This window comes from Poecilia latipinna, unplaced genomic scaffold, assembly GCF_001443285.1.
Source record: "Poecilia latipinna isolate Pla-1442-1.1 unplaced genomic scaffold, P_latipinna-1.0 Scaffold348, whole genome shotgun sequence".
Taxonomy (NCBI): Eukaryota; Metazoa; Chordata; class Actinopteri; order Cyprinodontiformes; family Poeciliidae; genus Poecilia; species Poecilia latipinna.
In genome coordinates, this window is record NW_015112964.1 from 221,762 (window position 1) to 243,417 (window position 21,656).

The 21,656-nt window shown below is 46.0% G+C and overlaps 2 protein-coding genes and 2 long non-coding RNA genes across 7 annotated transcripts in view; 1 reads left to right on the forward strand and 3 right to left on the reverse strand.

Moving 5' to 3' along the window:
- The window catches only part of LOC106949513 (uncharacterized), a 21,567-nt gene extending 3,250 nt beyond the window's left edge, over positions 1 to 18,317 (forward strand). Inside the window, exons 2-3 of the long non-coding RNA XR_001425396.1 lie at positions 3,617 to 3,629; positions 17,786 to 18,317. This is a non-coding gene — a long non-coding RNA (uncharacterized LOC106949513). The remainder of the gene's footprint in view (positions 1 to 3,616; positions 3,630 to 17,785) is intronic.
- Positions 576 to 2,981, reverse strand: LOC106949512 (uncharacterized). Its single transcript, XR_001425395.1, has 2 exons — positions 2,483 to 2,981; positions 576 to 1,619 (listed from the first exon to the last, which is right to left on the reverse strand). It is a non-coding gene; the product is annotated as an uncharacterized LOC106949512 (long non-coding RNA).
- On the reverse strand, positions 3,862 to 11,444 carry dusp27 (dual specificity phosphatase 27). 2 transcript variants are annotated; one of them, XM_015035771.1, is made up of 6 exons: positions 11,328 to 11,444; positions 10,411 to 10,544; positions 9,945 to 10,051; positions 8,089 to 8,320; positions 7,802 to 8,019; positions 3,862 to 6,984 (listed from the first exon to the last, which is right to left on the reverse strand). In XM_015035771.1, exons 2-6 carry the CDS (start codon positions 10,524 to 10,526, stop codon positions 4,289 to 4,291), a joined length of 3,369 nt encoding a protein of 1,122 aa, XP_014891257.1. In that variant the 5' UTR covers positions 10,527 to 10,544; positions 11,328 to 11,444; the 3' UTR covers positions 3,862 to 4,288. The 2 variants fall into 2 exon arrangements, with proteins under 2 accessions (XP_014891257.1, XP_014891256.1); XM_015035770.1 differs by having other exon boundaries at positions 10,411 to 10,553.
- Positions 12,766 to 21,656, reverse strand: part of crfa4 (cytokine receptor family, class I receptor 4) — a 47,292-nt gene continuing 38,401 nt past the window's right edge. For 2 of the 3 annotated variants that reach the window (XM_015035776.1, XM_015035777.1), the window contains 7 exons: positions 19,854 to 19,998; positions 18,324 to 18,493; positions 16,732 to 16,910; positions 16,325 to 16,478; positions 16,152 to 16,239; positions 15,975 to 16,044; positions 12,766 to 15,892 (listed from right to left, as the gene is read on the reverse strand). In XM_015035776.1, coding sequence (XP_014891262.1) covers positions 15,218 to 15,892; positions 15,975 to 16,044; positions 16,152 to 16,239; positions 16,325 to 16,478; positions 16,732 to 16,910; positions 18,324 to 18,493; positions 19,854 to 19,998 — 1,481 coding nt within the window. In that variant the 3' untranslated portion in view covers positions 12,766 to 15,217. The remainder of the gene's footprint in view (positions 15,893 to 15,974; positions 16,045 to 16,151; positions 16,240 to 16,324; positions 16,479 to 16,731; positions 16,911 to 18,323; positions 18,494 to 19,853; positions 19,999 to 21,656) is intronic. The other variant, XM_015035778.1, reaches the window with a different exon arrangement.

The window sequence follows — 21,656 nt, forward strand, 5'->3', positions numbered from 1 at the left end:
AAACTCGTTGGTATGAGAAACTGTCTCAGTAAACACGAACATTTTTCACATGATAAAATGTAAAACTAATTTTTAACTTTCTTGTTATGACATGACACTTTATTTACTCGCAAATAAAGTGTAAATATTTACACTTTATTTAGCGTAAATAAATAAAGTGTATTTACGCTGTGGCGTAAATACACTTTATTTATTTACGCTAAATAAAGTGTTAAAAAGCAGTTAAATCAACTGGGCCATAGCTGCACTACAGGTGCAGTTATGGCCTGCACCTGTAGTGAGCAGCAGCCATATTGGATGCTGAACCCTTCTGTGAGCTCCAGAAGGTTTTCTATTCACAATAATATAATTACACACTTTGCTTTATCATAAGTTTTCTAACATACTTATCCAGGTTAATACATTTCAGCAACTATTAAATACTGTTTAACAGATTAAACTTGCAAAATAAAATAAAGACCACATGAGTTCCTGAGTAAAACTATCCTTACATTTAGTTTAATTAAATTTACCCAACATAAAAATAAACTTTGATTACTACGTATTAAATACTGAGATCACAAACAACAAAGTTGTGAGAAACAATTTGGGAAAACTTTATTACAGTTAATTAAACATTATTCAGATGTTGAAGCAATTCTTATTTCCTGAAAATAATTTACATGTTAAACATGTTTATATTTGCCTGAAAATGTTAATCAAACACTAGATGTAGCTTTTTACTCTGTCCTGCAGTTTTCCACTCAAACACTCTCTAAAGTCCTAACAAATATTATTTCTTGAAATGAAACATTTTAAGTTTCCCATCAACGTTTAGATCCTGGAGATGAAAACATCAGGTTTCAGTTTTCAGAATTTTCAGGAGAAAAACAGCAGTAATGAAGAGATCTGTGCAGGGGAGAGGGATCCGGTCCGGTCTGGTTCGGTCCAATGAGAGGAGAGGGATCGGGTCAGGTCAGGTCAGGTCCAATCAGGGGAGAGGGATCCGGTCCAGTCTGGTTCGGTCCAATCAGGGGAGAGGGATCCGGTCCAGTCTGGTCCGGTCCGGTCCAATCAGGGGAGAGGGATCCGGTTCGGTCCAGTCCAGTCTGGTCTTGTCCAATCAGGGGAGAGGGATCCAGTCCAGTCCAATCATGGGAGAGGGGTCCATTCCAGTCTGGTCTTGTCCAATCAGGGGAGAGGGATCCAGTCTGGTCTGGTTCTGTCCAATCAGGGGAGAGGGATCCAGTCTAGTTGGGTCAGGGGAGAGGGATCCAGTCTAGTTGGGTCAGGGGAGAGGGATCAGGTCCAGTCCGGTCCAGTTAAAGTCTGCAAACGATCATACTGAACATTCTGTGGCCCTGCAGCCTCCAGGCTCCGCCCTCCAGCTCTATAAGTCAAACATGGCCTCGAACTCGTCGATCCTCTGCCGTGTGTTTCCTTTGCGGATCTTCTTGTAAGACACGGTTTTGTACTTGGACTGGCTGCTGCTTTTCTTCTCTTCGTCGTCCACGTAAGCCTCTTCCTTCATCTTTGGGGAGTTTGGACCTCCTTCACCTTTGCTTCCTTTGTCTTCTGTAACTTCCTGTTTCCTGTCCTCCACAGGCGGCGGCGTGGCGGCGTCCATCAACCTCTGATGCCTGCAGGAAGCAGGAATATTGTCACTTTCTGTCCATCTGTTGGTGGGTAAATCTGAAGTGAAGCCATGTGACCTGGTGTGTGAGGCTTGTTTAGTTTTTATAGACGGTTTGTGTCACCAGTGTGGAATTTTAATTAGATCTTAATGAATAAAGTCAGGCTTAAAACTTCATTTGGCAGGTCTGTGCTCAGCCAGTCAGTAAACATTATGTAACGCTGCAACAGAAACAAAAGGTGCAGCTTCAGGTTTAAACATTTAAAGTTTAAAGATTTCAAGTTTAAACAGATTACACAGCCAGCGTTCTGGGGGAGATTATCTGACAGTATGTGCCTTCATCATGCTATCATCATGCATTTGCAGAACTTTAGAGCAAATCTAATATCTATGTGAGGACTGGCTCTCCAGCGCCCCCTGGTGTAAACTTCAATCTGATATTTCAATACAATTGTGGCTACTTTTTTCTTTTCTTTTGTAAATTCTTTTGATTTAAACTTTCTTTAAATAAAAGTCATCAACTGGACATGTGTGTAAATGAGTCTAAAATATTTTAATAACTAGCATCATATGAGTGAAGTCAAATTTTTAGTGATATTGCTGTTTTTGATCATGATTACAGTCTGCAGTGAAATCAGGGTAAATGTTTCTAAGCTCATTGTAGCAGCAGTCTGCTATCAGAAGACATTTAAACTCCGTAAATCTCTCTAGAAACGGTTTTCTGGAGTTATTATGTGACTGTGACGCCAGCTGTCAGTTAGACAGAATATTATTAACTTGTAATAACCTTCCGCGGCCACAGGCGTCGCCATTTCACACCGAATGGAAGCTTTAGCAGGATTCAGAGCGAAAGAGATTTAAAGTTTTTACCTTCAGGTGAAACGAGTCTGCAGGTTCAGTCTGCTGCTGGGAAACCCGCTGCTGGATCTGGCAGGAAGTCCCAGTGTTCCCAGTGCTCCCAGTCTTTGTTGCTGCTCGGTGGTGTGGGATAATGTGCCCACAGTGGAGGGTCTGGCTCTCTTTCTACTTTTGAGGTTCAGGATCAGATGGAGTGAAACTTTTAGAGCGATTCGTTTCCTTCGTTTCCAACATTTTCTACATTTGTTCCTTTTCTTTATTTTGTCTCTGCTTCATCTCCAGGTTCGTGACGGTAATCCTCTCTGCTTCCTGTTTTCTTTCTCCTTGGTTATAATTTTCCTCCGCCTCAGAGCAGAATAAAGAGAATCGTTAACAGACACGTTATTGTCCTGCTTCATGTTTCCATCCATGTGCATTATCTGTAAAACCTCCAGCTAGAAGTGAACCAGTTTGGATAAAAATGCACAGATCTAACATTTCAAACTGTTAATCCCTAAAAGATTCAGTCTATATTACATTTTTGAGACCAGATGAAAATAATCTCACACTGTCACACATGATCAGTGTTTGTAAAAAATGATTTCAGGTAAACATCAGCAGCTCTCCAGCTGGGAAACTTCAGCACCACCTCACACTGTCCACAAGATGGCAGTGTTGTATGAGGAAGTCATGACGTCATCACACTTGTTTCCTTCAGGTCAGATCAACAGAATATTCCTCTGATGAATTTCTGAATATTTTAACTGTTATGACTCATCTAGAGCTTCGTTCAGCCATTTTCTGCAGATATTATTATTATTATTATTATTATGAGCTGAAAATTGTACCAAACGTAACTCTTTAGTTTTTCCCATCTGGACCTCCAGGTCTTCAGTCTCGCACAGAACAAACTTTATTGGATCAGTTGGAGTCAGTGGTCGATGAACCTGGTTCTGTTGTGTATTAATGGATATTATTTGGTGTTTGTATTTTTAGGGGGTGACTGAAGTATTCAGCTTCTTTAACCCCGTTAGTCCCAGCGCTCCACTGGTCCCAGCGTTACCAGTTCCAGCTGGTGCAGAATAAAGCAGCATGAGGCTCTGAGATGTGAGATAAAATGCAGCTTTGTGAGGTCAGGTTTTCCTCCTCCAGCTATAAATAGAGCAGAGATCTGGTCTGGGTGTGATCAGCGGAGAGGTGTTGATGGACTCGGAGAGTTTGGAGCCTGAAGCTCAGTCAGATGCTCAGCTGTGAAGCTGAAAGCCTGGAGGATTTTCATGCTCATGTAAATTTCATCAGGAGGCTGATTCTCCTAGATCTCTATCAAACTAACATTTTACTCACATCCACTGAACGGTTTCCTCCTTCTCAGGCAAATATGAGGCGCTGCTCAAAAAAATGAAAAATGCAAGTGACTGTTTCTATGAATATTTATTAAAACAATTAAATTAAAGCAGGAAAATATTCCTTCTGTCAGTAGTTTCACCTCATCATAAGAATATATGCACTAAATGGGTTTCGATAATGGTTTTTAAATTTCACACAGATGCAAAGAAGAATTAAATACTTTAAATAATCTCACTGATAACATTGTGTGCAATGAATATTGAATATTTCAATCCTGAAAATCACTGCTCAGAAAAGACAGCAGATTAAATGAATGCTGTAATACCTCTAGGTGGCCAGTAGGTGGTGACGGTTATTCAGAGCCGCAGAGGAAATCGGACGAAGAAAGCCAGTCCAAGTGACTCCAGTAGGTTGTGTTTTCCAGCCTGGTTCCCGTCCGAAACAAAAAACACCAAACTGTTTTTAGCAGGCAGAGCTGCGACCTCAAAGCTCTCATTCTTCACATCCGAAGACTTTTCTCCGGGCCTTGGTTCCCTGCTGCTCCCTCCAGGCACAGAGGACTTCGTCGTCCTCGGCCTCCGCGGCGGCCCGGGCCCGGATCCTCCGTCTGGTTTGAGCAATGAAAGCCTCGACGTCCTCGTCCTCCTCTTTGTCGCTGGCGTCCCGCCTCCCTGCGGCTTCGCTGCCGTCATACCGTGAGCGATGAGCGAATCTCCGGTGGGGCGAGACGCTGTCCGTCCCGTCCTCGCTGGACCGACCCGCTCGCCTGTGGGACTGTGTGAACCCGTTGCAGGAGTATTCTGCGTCTTCGCCTGACGGATCTTCACCGAACCTCGGCCGATATCTGGAAGTCACGCCGAATGCTTCCTCGTCGTCTTCTTCAGCAAACGAGTGTCTGTGATCAGAGAAGTCAAACTGGGAAGCGGAGGCGTCCAGATCGTCGTAGGGATCCTGAGATGGATCAGCTTCTGCACCTGAGGACAGTTTGCCTGGAGGAGGTCTGACACTTCTCAGCCAGTCGTCAATGCTGGTGTTCCGGTCTTTCTCTATCGCCGGGTTGAGATTCAGGCAGCCGGAAAGACCATAGCTTCTTTTGGGTTTCTCCTTTTTCTTTGTTTCTTCGAGAAACTCTTCCTCTTTCCTCTTCCTGTCCTGCTCCTCATCCTCATCTTCCTTTGGTTTCTTCTTCTTGTACAGCGTGCTGCGTTTGTTGTCTTCCAGGATCTTTTTCTTTTCGTAGGTTTCCCCTTTCTCCCTCATTTCAGATTTGATCTCCTTCTCTATGGCGTTCAGTTTTCCTAGGTTGACCTGGTCTTGGAAGAGGCTGAAGAGAGGAACGCTGGTCGTGGTGATCTTGGTTTTCTTGGAACCCAGAGCGGACCCAATGTCCGACCCCAGAGTGGAGCGTTGCCCACTCAGACCGGACATGCTGCTGCCGCCGGAAAGGACCGACGTTGCTCTGCCGTGACCCTTTGATAGAGTGCTGGAGTAGGATGCCCCACTGACCCAGGAGGCCCGGTCATCCTCTGCAACGCGGCCTGCTAGCATGCTAGGCGCTGCTCCAAAGCTGAGCTCAGATCCAGCACGCAATGGAGGAGGCAGGCTCAGTTCGCTCTGCTTCTGCTTGATCGTTTCAGTCACAACGTTGGCAATCCAGTTCTGAATGCTGGCGAGGTTGACCATGGGTTCACCTCCAGGCCCTGGCACAGCTGGGACTGGGAGGACTGGGGGCAGGGCTTGGCCGGCAGACTGAGTGGATCTTGTACTTCGAGGCTGTGAAACAGAGGACATGGTGGACGACCTGCCACTCAGCATGGACATGTTGTCGTCGTTGGCAACGCTGGGCGGGCCGGTGACCCCGGCTCCTGCCCAGAAGGCAGACAGAGGGATAGTCCCGCCGCTGACGCAGCTTTCTGAATCCCACCCACACATGGACTGACTCTCTTCCAAGGTTTTCTTAGAGCGCTCCAGAATCTCTTCACGTTTCTGCCTCCGTTTGATGGTTGCCGAGTTGTCGCCGCGGCTGAGCTCCAGAATCTCCTCCGTGTTTTCTTCACCGAGGCGTTTCTGTTGCCGTAGCTTCCAGGCCTGGTACGCCGTCAGATTGACATCCTGGAAGGATGGAGTTTTACTCTCCTCCTCTCCATCAGCGGCTGAACTTTTCTCTCCGTCCTCTCGGTCTTTTTTGTTCCAGCCAAACTGGATCCTCTTGATGCGCCAGCGCTCCAAAGGCGTCATCTTCTCCTTATTCTTCTGGCAAAAGTTGTACATGGAGCTGGTATCAGAGAGGATGCTGTCAACCTCAGCATCAATCTTCTTGTTTCCATCCTCCGTCGCTGTGCTCTCGCTACCTTCGTCGTCCTCTGTCTTGCGGTAGCGCGCAGCGGCTTGTTCCTCGATCTCTTTGAGTCGCTGCTTCCAGAGGTCAGAGTAACTGGTGCAGCTGGAGGTGGACATGGCGTCCGAGGAGGGCCTCTTGTTCCTGTGCGTTAGCCTCTCTTTGACAGCTCTGATGTCCTCACTAGTGACGCTCTCCCCGTCGTCTTCCTGCCTCGCCGCCTTGGGACAGCCGGCGCTGACGGAGTCCTCCTCGCCGTGGAGCTGGGCCTCCCACCACTCCTCGCTCTGGTACTTTTCGTTTCTGCGCTGCCATTCGCGGATCATGCCGTCCAGGCCGTCGTCATCATCCTCAGTTCCGTCCTCTGTGCCCGTCTGACCCGGCAAGTCGATCTCCTGGTGACCCAGTTCCTGATCCCCGTTGTGGAGCGGCCCGTTTCGCAGCGCCGCAGCCGCTGCAGAGGAAGCGATGCTGCTCATCATGCTCTCTCCGTCTTCCTCCTCCTCCATCATGATGGACTGCGCCTTCACCTTCACCATGCTCCGCTCTTCCTCCCCATCTGTCTCTTCATCATCATCACCCTTTTCCTCACCGAAGATACATGCGCGGGTGCGAGCGTCGATCACGGAGCACTGGCTGAGCGTTTCATCGTCGTCGTCGCGTTCCTCCATCAGTGTCTCGTTGAACTCTCTCAGCTGCTTCAGGAAGCCTTCGTTGGGGTTGATGGCCCGTTTCTTCCTGATGGTGGTCAGCGCCTCCATGATCGTCATGTTCTGGAAGATCATCAGGTAGGACGCCACCAGAATGGCTGACCGGCTGACGCCCATCATGGACACAACCAGAACTTTTCCTGCAAAACAAACAGATTTTGAGTGAGTCTGGGCTTTTGAGGACAGAAAATCGTTTAGTTGTAGAAAAAGAAAAACAGCCTCTGAAATGTTACGGCCTGCGGAGAATTGGAGGCTGACTTTCCTGAGGGAAAACTCATGAATAACTACAGTGGACATTATCATAATTTTTCCAGGAACTATGATCTGCAGGCTCATAAAACATTCCCAGAAACCAAGTTATAGACATTAAAAATATGCTATTCTGGATCTCTTAGTGCGTCAGTGATAGCTGCTGCTCAGGGACACACAGATAAAACTCTGCTTTCAGCTCAAAGAATGAAACAAGGGCTTTGTGTAAAAGGCTTCAGGGAGAAACAGGATGAATGAAGGAATAGTATTCATCAGTAAACCTCAAAACAACTCAGAAATCCAACAAACCAAACATCTGAGGAGTTTGTTGAAGCACTTCATTCCAGAATAGGGAAATTAAGAGAAGTGATGAAGTTCAAGTCCAACGACGTCAAAGTCTCATTTCATACGGAGTCGAGTTCTGCAAGGAATAGGAGGAAGATGAGGAAGATGAGGCTTCAAACTGCGGGAGAAAGGAAGCAAGTGGTTACTGAGGTAAGCTGCAGGAGCTGATCCCATTGGCCGACAGACCAACCAATGAGAAACAAGGAGGCAGAGAGTCTGCAGGTTCAATGAAGAACGTCCAACAGATCCAACCGGACCAGGAGTCAGGTTCTAGTTCTGGTTCTGGTTCATGTTCTGATCCAGGTTCTAGTTCTGGTCCTGGTCCTGGTCCAGGTCCAGGTCCTGGTTCTGGTCCAGACTGACCTTTGTGTGTGAGCAGAGCCTCGTCCAGGAACTCTGCGGTGGGCCTGAAGTGCTCGGCGATGTCGGCATCGGGGAAGTCGTCCAGCTCGATTCCTCGGTACTGGATGTTCATGTCGGCGTAGAAGGCCTGGCTGGTGTAGACGCCGGTACCGTGGGCCGTGTTCAGGATGTGCGTGATTCCCATCCTCTTCAGACGGGCCTTGTTCACCGCAACGGATCTGAAACGAAAGCACAGTTCTTGGATATTGAAGTGTGAAGCCACTGAAATGACAACACTCTGCACTCACTTCTCAGCGATGTGGATGTTGGGCCAGACTTCGTCCACGGGGTTGGCGGGCGCCTCCAGGCGGTCCTGGACCACGGCCCTCTGGATGTCCAGCACGCAGGGCGTGTTGTAGGGGCTGCGGTCGTCCAGCATGTCCCGGACCCGGTTGTACAGGTCCTCCACCATCAGCTGCTCTGCAGACTCCAGCATGGACTCCGGGACGGATTCGGGGCGGGCAGCGCGGGGCGGCAGCTCTGGGGATGAACGGCCAGTTACCACAAGACAACCGAGGAAGGATGACCTTCAGTTTTTACTTTACATTGTAGAAAACTCAAAAAGTCATTCAGTTTTTAGGTGGAAATGCTGAAACCTGGAGTGAAAAACGAATCACTCCAGTCAGTGACTCAAGCTCCGAACACAACAAGAAGCCCCACAGGAAATGACGTAGGAGGTCAGCCGGGCTGGTCGGTGGCGCTGTAACGCTGCCAGAGAAGGGCAGCGTTGCCTGATTGGCCCGTGGTTAAAATTTACGTTTGTTTTTGTTTTGACGGGTTTTCAGTGATCAGAGGATCAACGTTGGCACATTTTAATAAAATACTGAATTCAGTTTAGACTTTTATTCTGAAATGTCTAGAATCTGTTGATGGTGACATCATCAATGTTTAGTCACTGGTAACCAGGAGGAACTACAGAAATCCCAGAACAAATTTAAAATGACCAAAAACAAACACAGCAAAGCACTATATCCGTACTTTGACTAGGCCGTAGTTGCTTTGTTCTGCTGATGATCCAATTTGGACCAAACCTCAGAGGAAGGTCAACTGAGTCTGCCATGTTCCCCATGCTGCCACCACCAACATGGCAGTTGGCCTTCAACCCCGCATGGAGCTGCAGGCTCAGAGTCAGGTTCTGGTTCTAATCCGGGTTCTGGTTCAGGTTCTGTTCTGATTCGGGCTCTGGATCAACTTCTGGTTTTGATCTGGGTTCTGGATCAGGTTCTGGTTTAGGTTCTGATTCTGATCCAGGTTCTGACGGGTTTTTTTTTTTTGATAAAAAGTTTTTGCGTTAGGATGTGGTAGATTTTTTTTTGTTTATATTGCTAATCTGATCACATGACGAACAGGATGTTGCTATTGGCGGAGAAGACAAAGACAGGAAGTGGCAGGAGGAAATACCGCCATTGTTGTTACTGACTAATCATGTGAACAAACTTATTCACATTAATTAAAGTTCAGCAGTGATAATAAAAGATGTGAATTTGTTGCTTGGTTTCGTCATGAATGGATCTGAACTCTGGATGTTCATCTGTTGAATCTGTTGGGCTGCGTGGTTAGCATGTTAGCGTTAGCCATGCAGCCCAGAGGGAGGGAAAGCTCTCCGGCTGTCATCCTGTTTCTGCAGATGGAACAAGAATCATCCATTAAGCTGCCACCGTGCCGACGGAGCCCATCTGAGAGACCAGCCATTACTGTCACTCTGCTGCTGTGCTAACCGGGTCGCTGCCTCCACCGTCTGCATGATGATGAGCAGAACCGTCTGTCCTCGTCTGACCCTGCAGCTTCACAGCTTCATCAAACTTCAGATTTGCCATAGAAACGCTTCAGAATCGCTATAGAAACACTTTAGAAACATGGTGTTAAATATATGAGAGGAGCTGAGGAGGTTGGGCCCAGCCAGCATACCGAGGTGGGTCCCATATGGGAAAAAAGAGGGCAGACAATATGGGTCCCAAAAGGGTTTGTCCGCAGTTTCGATGGTGGCCCTACAGGTATGCTGGCTGGGGAGCTGGAGGAACAAAACATCCAGCCTACCCTAAGGCCTAGTCAAAGTCCAAACCCATATGTGGACTTTGACTAGGTCGCGTCAGTTCCCTTTCACCTTCGCTGATGATCTTCTTGGCGGCGACAGCCGACGACAGATGGATAGGCTCCATGACAATGGAGGAGGCATCAGAGAACCTGGAGGTCAGAGACGTCATGGAGAAGCTGGAAGAGGAGGAGGAGAAAGAGGAAGTCAGTCTGGGAAAACCAAATCTGGTCCTGAGAGAATCTGAGGTGAATTCATGAAATTCATTAAGTTCAGGAAGAAAAAGATTCAATTTCTCCAGAAAAACATGAAAACTTCAGATTTCTGCAGATGTATTATTGTTATTATTATTATTAGCAATAATAATTAGTACTTATACTACTAATAATTCTTACTATAATATTGTACAATATAATGATATAAAAATGATTATTCTTATTACTAGTACTACTACAAATTATCATTATTATTATTATTATTATTATTATTATTATTATTTATCAATACCCTCATCAACACCTGGACTTCCTGCCGTTACCTAGGAGACGGGCAGCGCAGGTAACGAGCCTGAACTCCTCGCACCTCCTCTTTCTCCTCCTCTTCATCAGGGACCGCCTTGTCGCTGCGCTCCTCGCTTTCATTGGCTGTCTCCATGGCAACCAGGATCCCGCCCTATCAAAACTGACAGGGAAATTATTTGAGGATCTTGATGACGTCATCCGCTCGTTTTCAAATTTAATTTCTTAAGATCACTAAATTATTTAATCTGGCAAACTATAAATAAATTAAATGTCATTTAATTTATTTATATTTATTAACACAGAAAAACAAGATAACAAATACGGAAATATATAAAGCAACAACATTAAAAATGAGGATTATTATAGTTTTAATATTTTTATATGGACAAGAAAATCAAATAAAGTATGTATAAACATAATAAATTAAACAAGTTGCAAACTACAACTGAAAATTTAATTAAAAATTACAAAAATAAAATTACAAATAAATATTAAATACAGTAAAGACATGAAAACAAATAAGAATATGAGAAACCCGGTTCATCCGAACCTCTGGTTCCGATTGGACCGCTGATGGTTCTGTCCCAATTCAGACCGGCCAGAACCAAAACCAGAACCGGTCCGACTGTTTAATCAGAAACAGAACCAGAATCGGTCTCCCTGTTTTTAATAAAAAGTTTTTTGGACCAGAACGAGGACCGTGTTCGGTCCGGGCGGATCCGCTGTTTGTCCTTCCAGAGTTATTTTAAGCTGCTGACAGCTGCAGGCCCGACAGCAGCAGAACCAGGCCTGGAACCAGCAGCTGACTTCAGAACCAGAACCAGAACTAGAGGAACAACAGGTGACGCTTCACCTGGCTACCTGAGTGTGTGTTGGTGTGAGTGTGTGTTTGTGTGTGTGTTAGTGTGAGTGTGTGTTTGCGTGTGTTTCTCACCTGCGGCGGATTGGAGCTGCTCCTCAGGCCGAACCTACCCCCCTCTGACTCTGCGGCCCAAATTAGCCGCGCTACTCTTCCTCCTCCTCCTCTTCCTCAGAAACCCGACACCAGCAGCTGTGTGCCGTCACTTCCTGGTTCCTAGCGCTGATTTCAGGGTTCCTTCCTCCCGGATCTTTTCCTCCTGAGGCCGGAAGTCCTTCCTATGCTACAGAGGAAGCCTTCAAATAATCCAGATTACAGTCCAGATTAGAGTTCAGATTAAAATCACAAACTGGATGTAGAGTTTCTGCTTTAGTTTGGCTTCATGGAAGCAGCTGGAAGAACATAATTTTCATAATAAGTTAGTTTTATTAGTTTTAATGGTAATTTTCATAACTGTTGGTGTCTTCCTGTCTCATGGTTTCCAAGACGACCAGATTATTAATCTGTTCATAAATTTCCTTTCAGAGGTCAGATTATCTTTGTCTTTATTAAGAACAGATTAAATTTTAATCAGTTATTGTCATAAGAAATAATCACCAAGACAGAAAAGTATTTTATTGCCATTCATTTTGGTTTTGTTGAAAAGCATCTAATGAGATTTTTTTAAATGTTAATATCTCTTTAATGATGCATTTAATGCACATAATTTCATCCACTGAAAGTTTAAGTCCCAGTTTTCATCTTCAAAGCAACACTGGTTAATAATAACAGATTAATAATCAATAACAGATTAATAATCAATAACAGATTTTGCTTCTGTTCCATGAAAACATTGATGCTGAGTGAAAATATGGGTTAGGGATTAACTATCATATTAATAATCTGAAACCTGGAAACAAAATAGTTTGGATGGATTTTACACTAAAAAGGCATTTTGATAACTTTTTATAGAATCACTATTTCTATGGATGATGATATCACTCACAAGATTCTGTAAAAACTTTCTTGCTGTAATAAATGCCTTCAAACTGCAGCTGCTGCAAAGACGCATTAGCCACAGCTAAGAGGCTTAGCTGTGGCTAACGCCTCTTAGCCACAGATAGACACATTAGCTGCAGCTGAAGACGCATTAGCCGTAGCTAAAGAGGCGTAGCTGCAGACAAAGACGCGTTAGCCGCAGCTAAAGAGGCATTAGCCCTATCTAAAGACGCATTACCCGCAGATAGTCATTAAGCGCAGCTAAAGAGACGTTAGCCATAGCTAAAGACGCGTTAGCCGCAGCTAAAGGCACGTTAGCTTCATCACGAGGCTGCACTGGGTTCACCAGCAGTCGATCAGCATTTTCTACGTGAGGAATCGTTCTCATGCAGTGACTGATTGTTTAAGGATTATTCTCCACAAAGAGTCGCCATGGCAACGGACAGAAATCTCAGATATTATTCTACTAAAAATAAGTTGCTGCAACTAACCTGACAGACGTAGTTGTTGAAAGTGAGAGGCAAACAGAGGCATGGAGGTGAGAATGAGCAGACTTTATTTACTCTGATGGAAAAGCACTTTGAGCCGACGACAAATCTGTAACAACACTGCTCTACAGAGGAGGTGAAAGGTCAACAGAAACCCTGAAAACAGACACAGAACTGCTTCCAGGTCCACAAATCAACGTTTTGTCATTATCACAAGAAATAAAAGTCCTTTTCTCCAGGATCAGACTCAGGTACAGTTCATTTAGACTTTAGGATACTTTCAGTTCATTTGATCCAGGTCAAGACGATTGTCTGAACATTTTTAATTGTTGATCACTACTATTGCATTGGCACCGAAAGTCACCATTCAACTTACAATCAATACATTTCTACAATTCAATAAAATCAAAAACAAATCCAAGAGTTTTTATTGCCTCAAACTGAAAGATGTTTCAGTCACAAACTACGAGACATTTCTCTGCCACGAAACGACACACTTCCCGTTACGACCAGCTTCCCGTAACGACCGGCTTCCTGTAACAACCGGCTTCCCGTAACGACCGGCTTCCTGTAACAACCGGCTTCCCGTAACGACCGGCTTACCGTAACGACCAGCTTCCCGTTACAAACTGCAGGTGTTCGCCTATCAGATGCCAACACAGGAAACGAAGTGGTATGAAACAACACTGAGAGACCAAAGGCACAACGAGAGATGAGGACGACCACAGAGACAAAACACGGAGACGGCATGACAGAGTCCCACAGTCAGACTCCCCTGGTCATTCACTGGGCTCACATCAAACACCAAAAGGTCACGGGGTCATCTACGAGGTTGTGCTTACAGTTTTGAACCAACTGGAGGAATGTTAGTGGATCTGCTTTTGTGCATGAAGGAACATTTGGCACAATTTTTTAAAATAGTGGGAGCAAATGCTAAAAATACTGCAGCTCTGAACTGAGAAACAGAAAAAACGTCAACCAGGTCTGGACTGCAACACATTGACCGGACCAACAGGTCTGCAGTGGGGAGAGCTAACATCAACAGCTGAGAAGGCTAGCTAACAGCTGAGAAGGCTAGCTAACAGCCGAGGAGGCTAGCTAACATCAACAGCTGAGAAGGCTAGCTAACAGCCACGGAGACCAGCTAACAGCCGAGGAGGTTGGTATCAGCCGAGGAGGCTAGCTAACAGCTCAGGAGGCTAGCTAACAGCCGCGGAGGCTAGCTAACAGCCGCGGAGGCCGGCTAACAGCCAAGGAGGTTGACTAACAGCCGAGGAGGCTGACTAACAGCTAAGGAGGCTAGCTTTAGAGCCTTTCTGGAGGTTTATGTCTCTGTTAAAATATTAAAGCTCAACATGAATTATGGCTTCCTTCTGTTATGATTTATCAGGAAGGACAACAAAAAACAAAGAAAATACGGAAGGACATAAGGGACAAAAGGGAAAGAATAGCAAATTAACACTGAAAATGGAAACATTTTCCATAATTATTCTTTCTTTTCCCTAACAATTCCAGACTTTCCGGACTGCAGGAACCTGGCGGCAGAGCGAACCAGGAAGTAAAACAGATGAAGTCCCGCCCCCATGTTCCTCCCATTTCCTGCCAGACATTGTTAATGGAATCTACCTGAGATTAGTCATGGAGCGCTAAACATGCTATGCTAACAGAGTCACACAGAGCTGCAGTGGTTTCTTAGAAAAATAGACGTGTGCTGTGTTTAAAGAGGCAGCTAGCTTTACACTGCATAAGAACAAAGACACACAGGTTTGACTACAACTACTAATAATTCAGTTCAATCATCGTTCTGGGAAAACTGGGCATCATGTGCTGATTTTTAGTGGTTTTATGGAATCTGCTGGTATTAAAAATGATAATGACATAAATGGACTTTATAGGCCCACTTAGATTCCTCTCATGTTCTGGGTAATCACAGATTTACATCCCTGCACATAGATAATTAAGGAGTGAGTGCTTCTGAAGAGTGAAGTGGGAATAAAATGAGGTTTTATCAGAACGAAGTGCGAGTGAAACTACGGGAAATAAACCCAGGAGGTTTTGGACATAGAGAACTAGAATCCTCTCCGACCAGCGCCACCACTTCCTGTTTCCTGAGAAAGACAAAGCTTGAAATCCTGAAGTATCCTGGCCCATTTCAAATGGACTACAGTACCCAGAGTTCATGGCAATGTAGTCCACACTCCTGACCAGTAGGTGGCGTTAATGCTTCCTATAGTTAAAGCCAACTGCCATTAAAACAAAGAAGAAGAGTTCAGGAAGTCCAGCTCCTCCTGGGAGGAGTGACCAGAACCAGAACCAGTTCAATGTCGTTATAAACTTATAGTTGGATTAAACATGAATGCATCAATAATTGTGTTTATCACACCCACAGTAAACATGGATGCCAACAGTTTCCAACGCAGTCGGAGCTGTCGCTAACAGCGTTAGCAAAAACAGAGTGGAGCAGAAGGTCGGATCAGAAGGTCGGATCAGAACGACGGATCAGAACGGGTCTCCGGTCCTCTCGCTGGTGTCTTCTGGGCTGAAGGGCAGCAGCGGGTCAGCGGCATCGCTCCTGTCATCGCCGTCGTCCTCCGTTGCACTCTTCCGGGCCTGGTACTCGGCCAGCCTCTTGCTCTTCTTCTCCTCCTCCTCTTGCTTGGCAGCATCTGGACCCGGTGGCAGCAGGAAGTCCTGGCAGTACGGCGCCGGCAGACATGGCACCAAGTGGACCTCGCCGCTGTCCCTCATCAGCTGGACGCAGGTGTAGAAGTCCTGGACCGGAGCGCGGGCCGGATCTGGAGTGGAGACGGAGGCGTCGGGAACGCCGAGGCGCTCCATCGTGCTGTAGTCTGACCCGGGAACGAACACCGTCTCGGGCTGTTGCCATGGAGACGGCGTGTCCTGCAGCGCAGTGAAGGGCTCGGCTGGCACGGCGCAGTACGGCGGAGCGCTGCGGATGTACGACGACGGGTTCTGGATGGGAAACAGGTTCTGGATGGCGACCGACATTCCTCTGTCTCTGTCCAAGATGCTTGGTGGGACGCTGCAGTCCCGCGGCGCGCTCAGGTAGATCCCGTCAGCGCTCACCTGGTCCCACACCTCCACCGAGTAACTGGGAGGCCGGTAACCATGGAAGTTACTGAAGTGACGGTTGATTTCATCAAAGTTCCCCTTCTGGAGAAAGACAAAAGAAGGAAGGGACAGGGTCAAATCTAGCAGACAAAGCAGAATAACTACTTTTCCCAGGATGCATCACCTTCAGAAGCAGAGGGTCAATGCCGATGATCCGTGGCTTGGGAATGGGCGGCAGGAAGTAGTCTTTTATTCTGGAGGGACAAAGCAGAATATGGAGTCGTCTTCTCTCCAGAGTGGGAACAGGAAGGTGGCACCCTCTCTGGCAGCACCTTGGCATTACAGCTAATGGTTTCCTCACCTCCTGCTCTGAGGAATCACCCCGAAGGCGATGACCAGCAGAGCCACGGCTCCGACTCCCACCACCAGAACCAGAACCAGGACTTTACCTGCACAGGAGAACATTAACTCACTTCAGATTTAGAAATGGCTTCATCAGACTCAGGCTGTCGCCATGGAAACCCCGAGTCATACCTGCAGCCAGGCTGTTGGGGATGCTCACGAGCAGCGCGGCACTCCATTTGCTCCACAGCCGGGAGTTGTGGGAGCGGCAGCGGACCCGAACTATGTAGTCGTCGGGTCGCAGGCCAAGCAGCTCCACATGCGGCTCACGCAGGTGATGCTTCACCTGTGGACAGAAATGCCGCCAGTCAGCCGGTTCACTGGAACCACCAGCCTTCAGGACTTTCATTGTAAACATGGATCCTAAACCCAAGTTACCAGCCAGTCACTCCATCATCACCAGTCAGTTCAGTAAACCCAAAGTAACTCAAACTGATCATCCTCTTCAGAAGCACCATGAAGCAGACCCAACCGTCCAGAGTTGGGGGCTGTTGGGTTTAAAGAGGGAGAAACGGAGACCTGCAGAGTTGGCTGCGTACCTGCCAGTTGTCGGTCTCGCCGATGCGTCGGTACTGCAGCTCATACAGCAGAGTGATCCAGCCATAGCGCAGGACCTCAGGAGCCGGGTACGTCCAGGACAGCAGCACGCTGTGGCCCGCCTCGTCGCCGCCGGCGTCCCTCAGGGAGAAGGTCAGGTTGACCGGAGCCTCTGGCTCCACTGGAAGACAGAGGAGAGGACAGAGGAGAGGACATGAGGAGAGGACATGAGGAGAGGCCTGGAGGACCAAAACACCTGGTGTCAGGTAGACCATGAGCCAACTGAACCAATGGAACCAACACAGCGTTGTTATCCACTTGTGGCAGGTAACACGGCTCTGCCTCCATCAGAAGCCTAACGTCAGATTCAGGTCGGTGATTGGTCTCAGACACAGGAACCGGCCCGATACTCATTAGACCAGATTTACTGGGTTAACCTTTTTTAGTTCCCCTGGTTTTCCTCCTGCCAGGCTTTTCTCTCCCTGCATCTTTTGACTCCAAGTAACAAGTTTTGGCTTATTTTGTGAAATTGCCATTGAACTTCAACAGAACTGAAGTTGTCTATTTATCCTGGAGCTTGTTTGGCATCGCTTACTGACTCTTCATATTCTGTGATGATCTGTTTTTATGCTCCATCTGAGTCCAGACGTAAACTCAGAGGTCAGGCTGATGGTGGGAGGCGGTACATTTACTGGACGAGCTCCAACATGAGGAGACGTGACCTTTCTGGGGCCGCCTGATAAGAAACGTCTGAGACAAGCTCAGAGATCACCATGGAAACCGCATGGCAGCTGCACGGCAGCGCTGATAAACCTCACAGATGACCTGTCGCTGGTCCAGTAAGTAGACCAATCCCAACGACAGCAGGTTGTTGGTTCTGATAGAGAGACGAGCATGACGACGATGATGAAGAATTTAACAGAACCAAATAAGAAAAGTTCAGGACGAAACCAGAAGAATTAAAACTGATTTCTCCCACATCCAGTGACAACAATAATAATAATAATAATCACTATCATTATTGATAATAACACATCCAACACAATTCTGCTGCAGTAATAACTTTCTGCTTCAGGTCAAAGTTGATTGGCACAACATAAAGGGTCAAAGGTCATCCAAGGAGCTGATCAGGTCTGATAGCTGCTGGATTAGCATGGATTAGGTCTGCAGATTAAAACTGTTTCACACAAACTTCAGACTGAAGGAAAGCGGCTGTAAAACGATGGATTATAATCTGGAAATATAATCCTGGATTAAAATAAACAGCAACAGCATGAAAAACTATAATGCTCACTGGTTTAATCCAGTCTAATTCAGTCAGAGTCTGGCCTTTATTGGTTATAATCCAGTCTAATCCAGTCAAAATCTGGCCTTTATTTGTTATAATCCAGTCAGAATCTGGCCTTTATTGGTTATAATCCAGTCAGAATCTGGCCTTTATTGGTTATAATCCAGTCTAATCCAGTCAGAATCTGGCCTTTATTGGTTATAATCCAGTCTAATCCAGTCAGCCTGGCCCTTACTGGTTATAATCCAGTCTAATACAGTCAGCCTGCTCCTTATTAGCTATAATCCAGTGCAATCCGGCACTCACCAATCTCTGCCACGTCCAGGCAGTGCTGCTGGGATGTGTAGTTCCTGTGGGGCGTCATGGCCGTCACCGTCATGCAGTAGTACATCCAGATGGACGTGTGGCTCTTGTCGAAGTAGCAGCTGTGGAGACCGCCGGACATGTAATCTGGACACTCGAGTTCAGGTTCCATACTGAAAGGCAGAGAAAGACAGGGTCAGTCCAGATAATCTCTGGATAAGGTCAAATTCCCTGAAGGTAAAGATGCAGGCAGCAGATTAAAAGATTACATTTAATCCCACGGAGACAAGCAGCTGATTCTTTAACATGATCTGTGACAGAAGATAAATTCCTGCAGTTTTACAGCCAACTCAGCATAAACCTCAGACTTCAGATCACAGGTTGATATAGCTTCATTATTTAGTCCAGAACAACACGGACAATCTGATATTTACAACCTGCACAAGTCAACAGGGATAAGAGGCCAAAACAACCCAAAATAATCCATAATCTATCAGGAACCCGACCAGCAAGACAGAGAAACAAACTGGAAAAGGAACCAAAGCTAGAAAAATACTAAAATACTAAAAACTGACCAAAAATCATGAGAGAAACTAGAAACCGGAAGACAGAAAAATGACCAAAAAGTGGACTAAACCGGTAACCAGGAACTAAACCGGTAACCATACGCTAAACCGGTAACCAAGGACTAAACCAGTAGCCATGAACTAAACTGGTAACCAAGAACTAAACAGGTAACTGTTAATTAAACCGGTAACCAATCACTAAACCAGTAACTAAACCGCTAACCAAGGACTAAATCGGTAACCATGGACTAAGCTGGTAGCCATGAACTAAACTGGTAACCAATAACTAAACAGGTAACTGTTAATCAAACTGGTAACCAATCACTAAACCAGTAACCGGTAACTAAACCACTAACCAAGGACTAAACCAATAACTAATGACTAAACCGGTAACCGTGGACTAAGCCGGTAACCATGAACTAAACCGGTAATAATACGCTAAATCGGTAACCATTCATTCAACCGGTAACTAAACCGCTAACCAAGGACTAAACCGGTAACCGCGACTCGGACATCAGCAGGTTCCCGCCCTGATGGGACCTGTCGGGTTTCTAATGGACAGAACCAGAACCTTCTTGAGGCTGGAAGCAGCTGAACTGCAGCATTGATTCATCTGCATGTCGATCAGTTTCTGAACAACTAATTTGCTCATTTTCAGCAGATAATCCCAGATTTTAATCTGTGGAGACGCAGCAGCAGCAGAACCACAACAATCAGAGTCTGAGCGGCCGCGCCATCTGGGGTTGAGGTGTGATCCAATCTGTCCTGATTAGCGGCGGCCAGCTGGCAGCCAGCCCGCCGGGCCCATGTGAGACCGGCCCGGTTCCACATATCGACCCTTAAAAGCTTCAGAGCAGAGCAGGCGGCTTAACGCTCACATGACCCGGAAACCTGGCAGGTCGGCTGCAGAGCAACACGGTGCTCCACTAGCGCCACCTTCAGTCCAACGACAGAACTATAGACTCACTCTTTGGAGTAGGTGAGGATGTAGGCGGCCTGCTGGCCAGATGTCAGGTTGTCCACTGGATGCCACCAGCAGGTGAAGTCCTCCATGTTGGGGGAGCGACAGTAGTAGATCTCAGGCCTGGAGGCCACAGGGGCCCCAGGGTCTGCTGGAGGAACACAGGCCCACGTTAAACACACAAACACTGAAAAACAATGAAAATGTTCAGCATAACACTGTAAAAATACTGAAAATAGTTTTCAATTCTGCTCAGTTTTCATAAACAACCGAACTTAACCGATCTGATAAACTCTGGAAAAATGAGCCAAACTTGGTTCAAAAGCAGAAACTAAAACATTTTGATATTTAAAAATGGCAACAAAACAATAAATCAAAAAAGAAATAAATGAAAAAAAAATCTCAAAACTTTCCCAATCTTCCCCTAACCAAGCACTGGCCATCAAGCCGGTCTGTCTCAGCAGAACGTCTTCTGGGTCCATACATTCGTCAGGATGTCAGATTTCTCTGCCTAACCCTGACCTTTAATCCCGACTCTTAACCCTGACCTTTAACCCTGAACACAGTACGCCGTGTATTTTCAGCCTGTTCTGCAGATGAAGCAGCGACTGAAAGCTCGTCACAGATTATTGATTTAATATCGATCGGGTGAAAGCGCCGCCCCTCCGCCTCCATTCACAGGAAACAAGAGCAGTTAAATTTCTTCAGAGCAGGAGAAAACGAGCGGCGGCGCTCCGCGGCGCTGCTTTAATGTGAATCGTTAGAGAACAGAGAATCCTTCATGAACCGATCGATCGGTACAGAAATACTGCAGCCAGACAGGCTTTATGGATATATTACATGTTTTAACAAAGGATTAGACACAAAACAAATAGGCATGTTTCAGAAATCACTTTAAAATTTCTAAATAAATATAAACATTTGTAAATTATAAATATTTTAACTCTATAGACATTTCAAAACTTTAAATACAGCGAATGTGATTGAACTGTACATAAATAACTATGATAGGTCAGAAAATATTCAAATCTGATGATAAAAACTTTCAACCAAACTTCAACTGTCAAAAATAAAAATCGAGTCGGATCTGAAAACTTTGTTTCTGCAATAAGTTTCTATTTGAACCCAAACAAGCAGCAGATGCTTTCATTATTATTCCTCCGTTATTTTATCTGAGTTTGTTTAAAACGTTACAATTCCAGGCACAGAAACGTTCAACCTGTGGCTGCAGGAGAGCGAGCCGCGCTGCTGATAACAGCGGCTCATTCTGAGTCAGCAGCCAAACGGTCGCTAACGCCCAGCGGCGCAGCAGCAGAAATCAATTAGCAGCAGTCACGGCTCCCCGCTGCGCTTCCACTAAATCCATTTCTAATTTAATCAGTTCCCACCTCAAACACACCGAGAGCCAGGAATGAATTTAAATCAGAGCAGGACAGATTCAACCGCTTCAAATAAACAGGGAAGCTTTTTAAAATGCACTTTAATTTTCAAATTAAATCTGAGCCATAATTGAAAGATACAAACGTATAATTAAAAAACATTTACTCTAACCTTTTTCAATCACACTTTAAATCTAGCCGTTTATATTTTGTATCAAAGTCAAACAATGAGAAACGATGAGGAAACATCCAAACAGCGGAGCGCGACAGGAACGATTCAGCTTTTATTTGGTTCTTCCACAACTTCCTTTACAACCAACAAATCAGAATTATGCATAAATTCAGTTTGGGAAAAAATGGGCTCTTTGCAACTCAGCTTCCGCGTTCGGGGTAAAGCGGCTCGATTGTTTCCGATCCAATACAAATATCA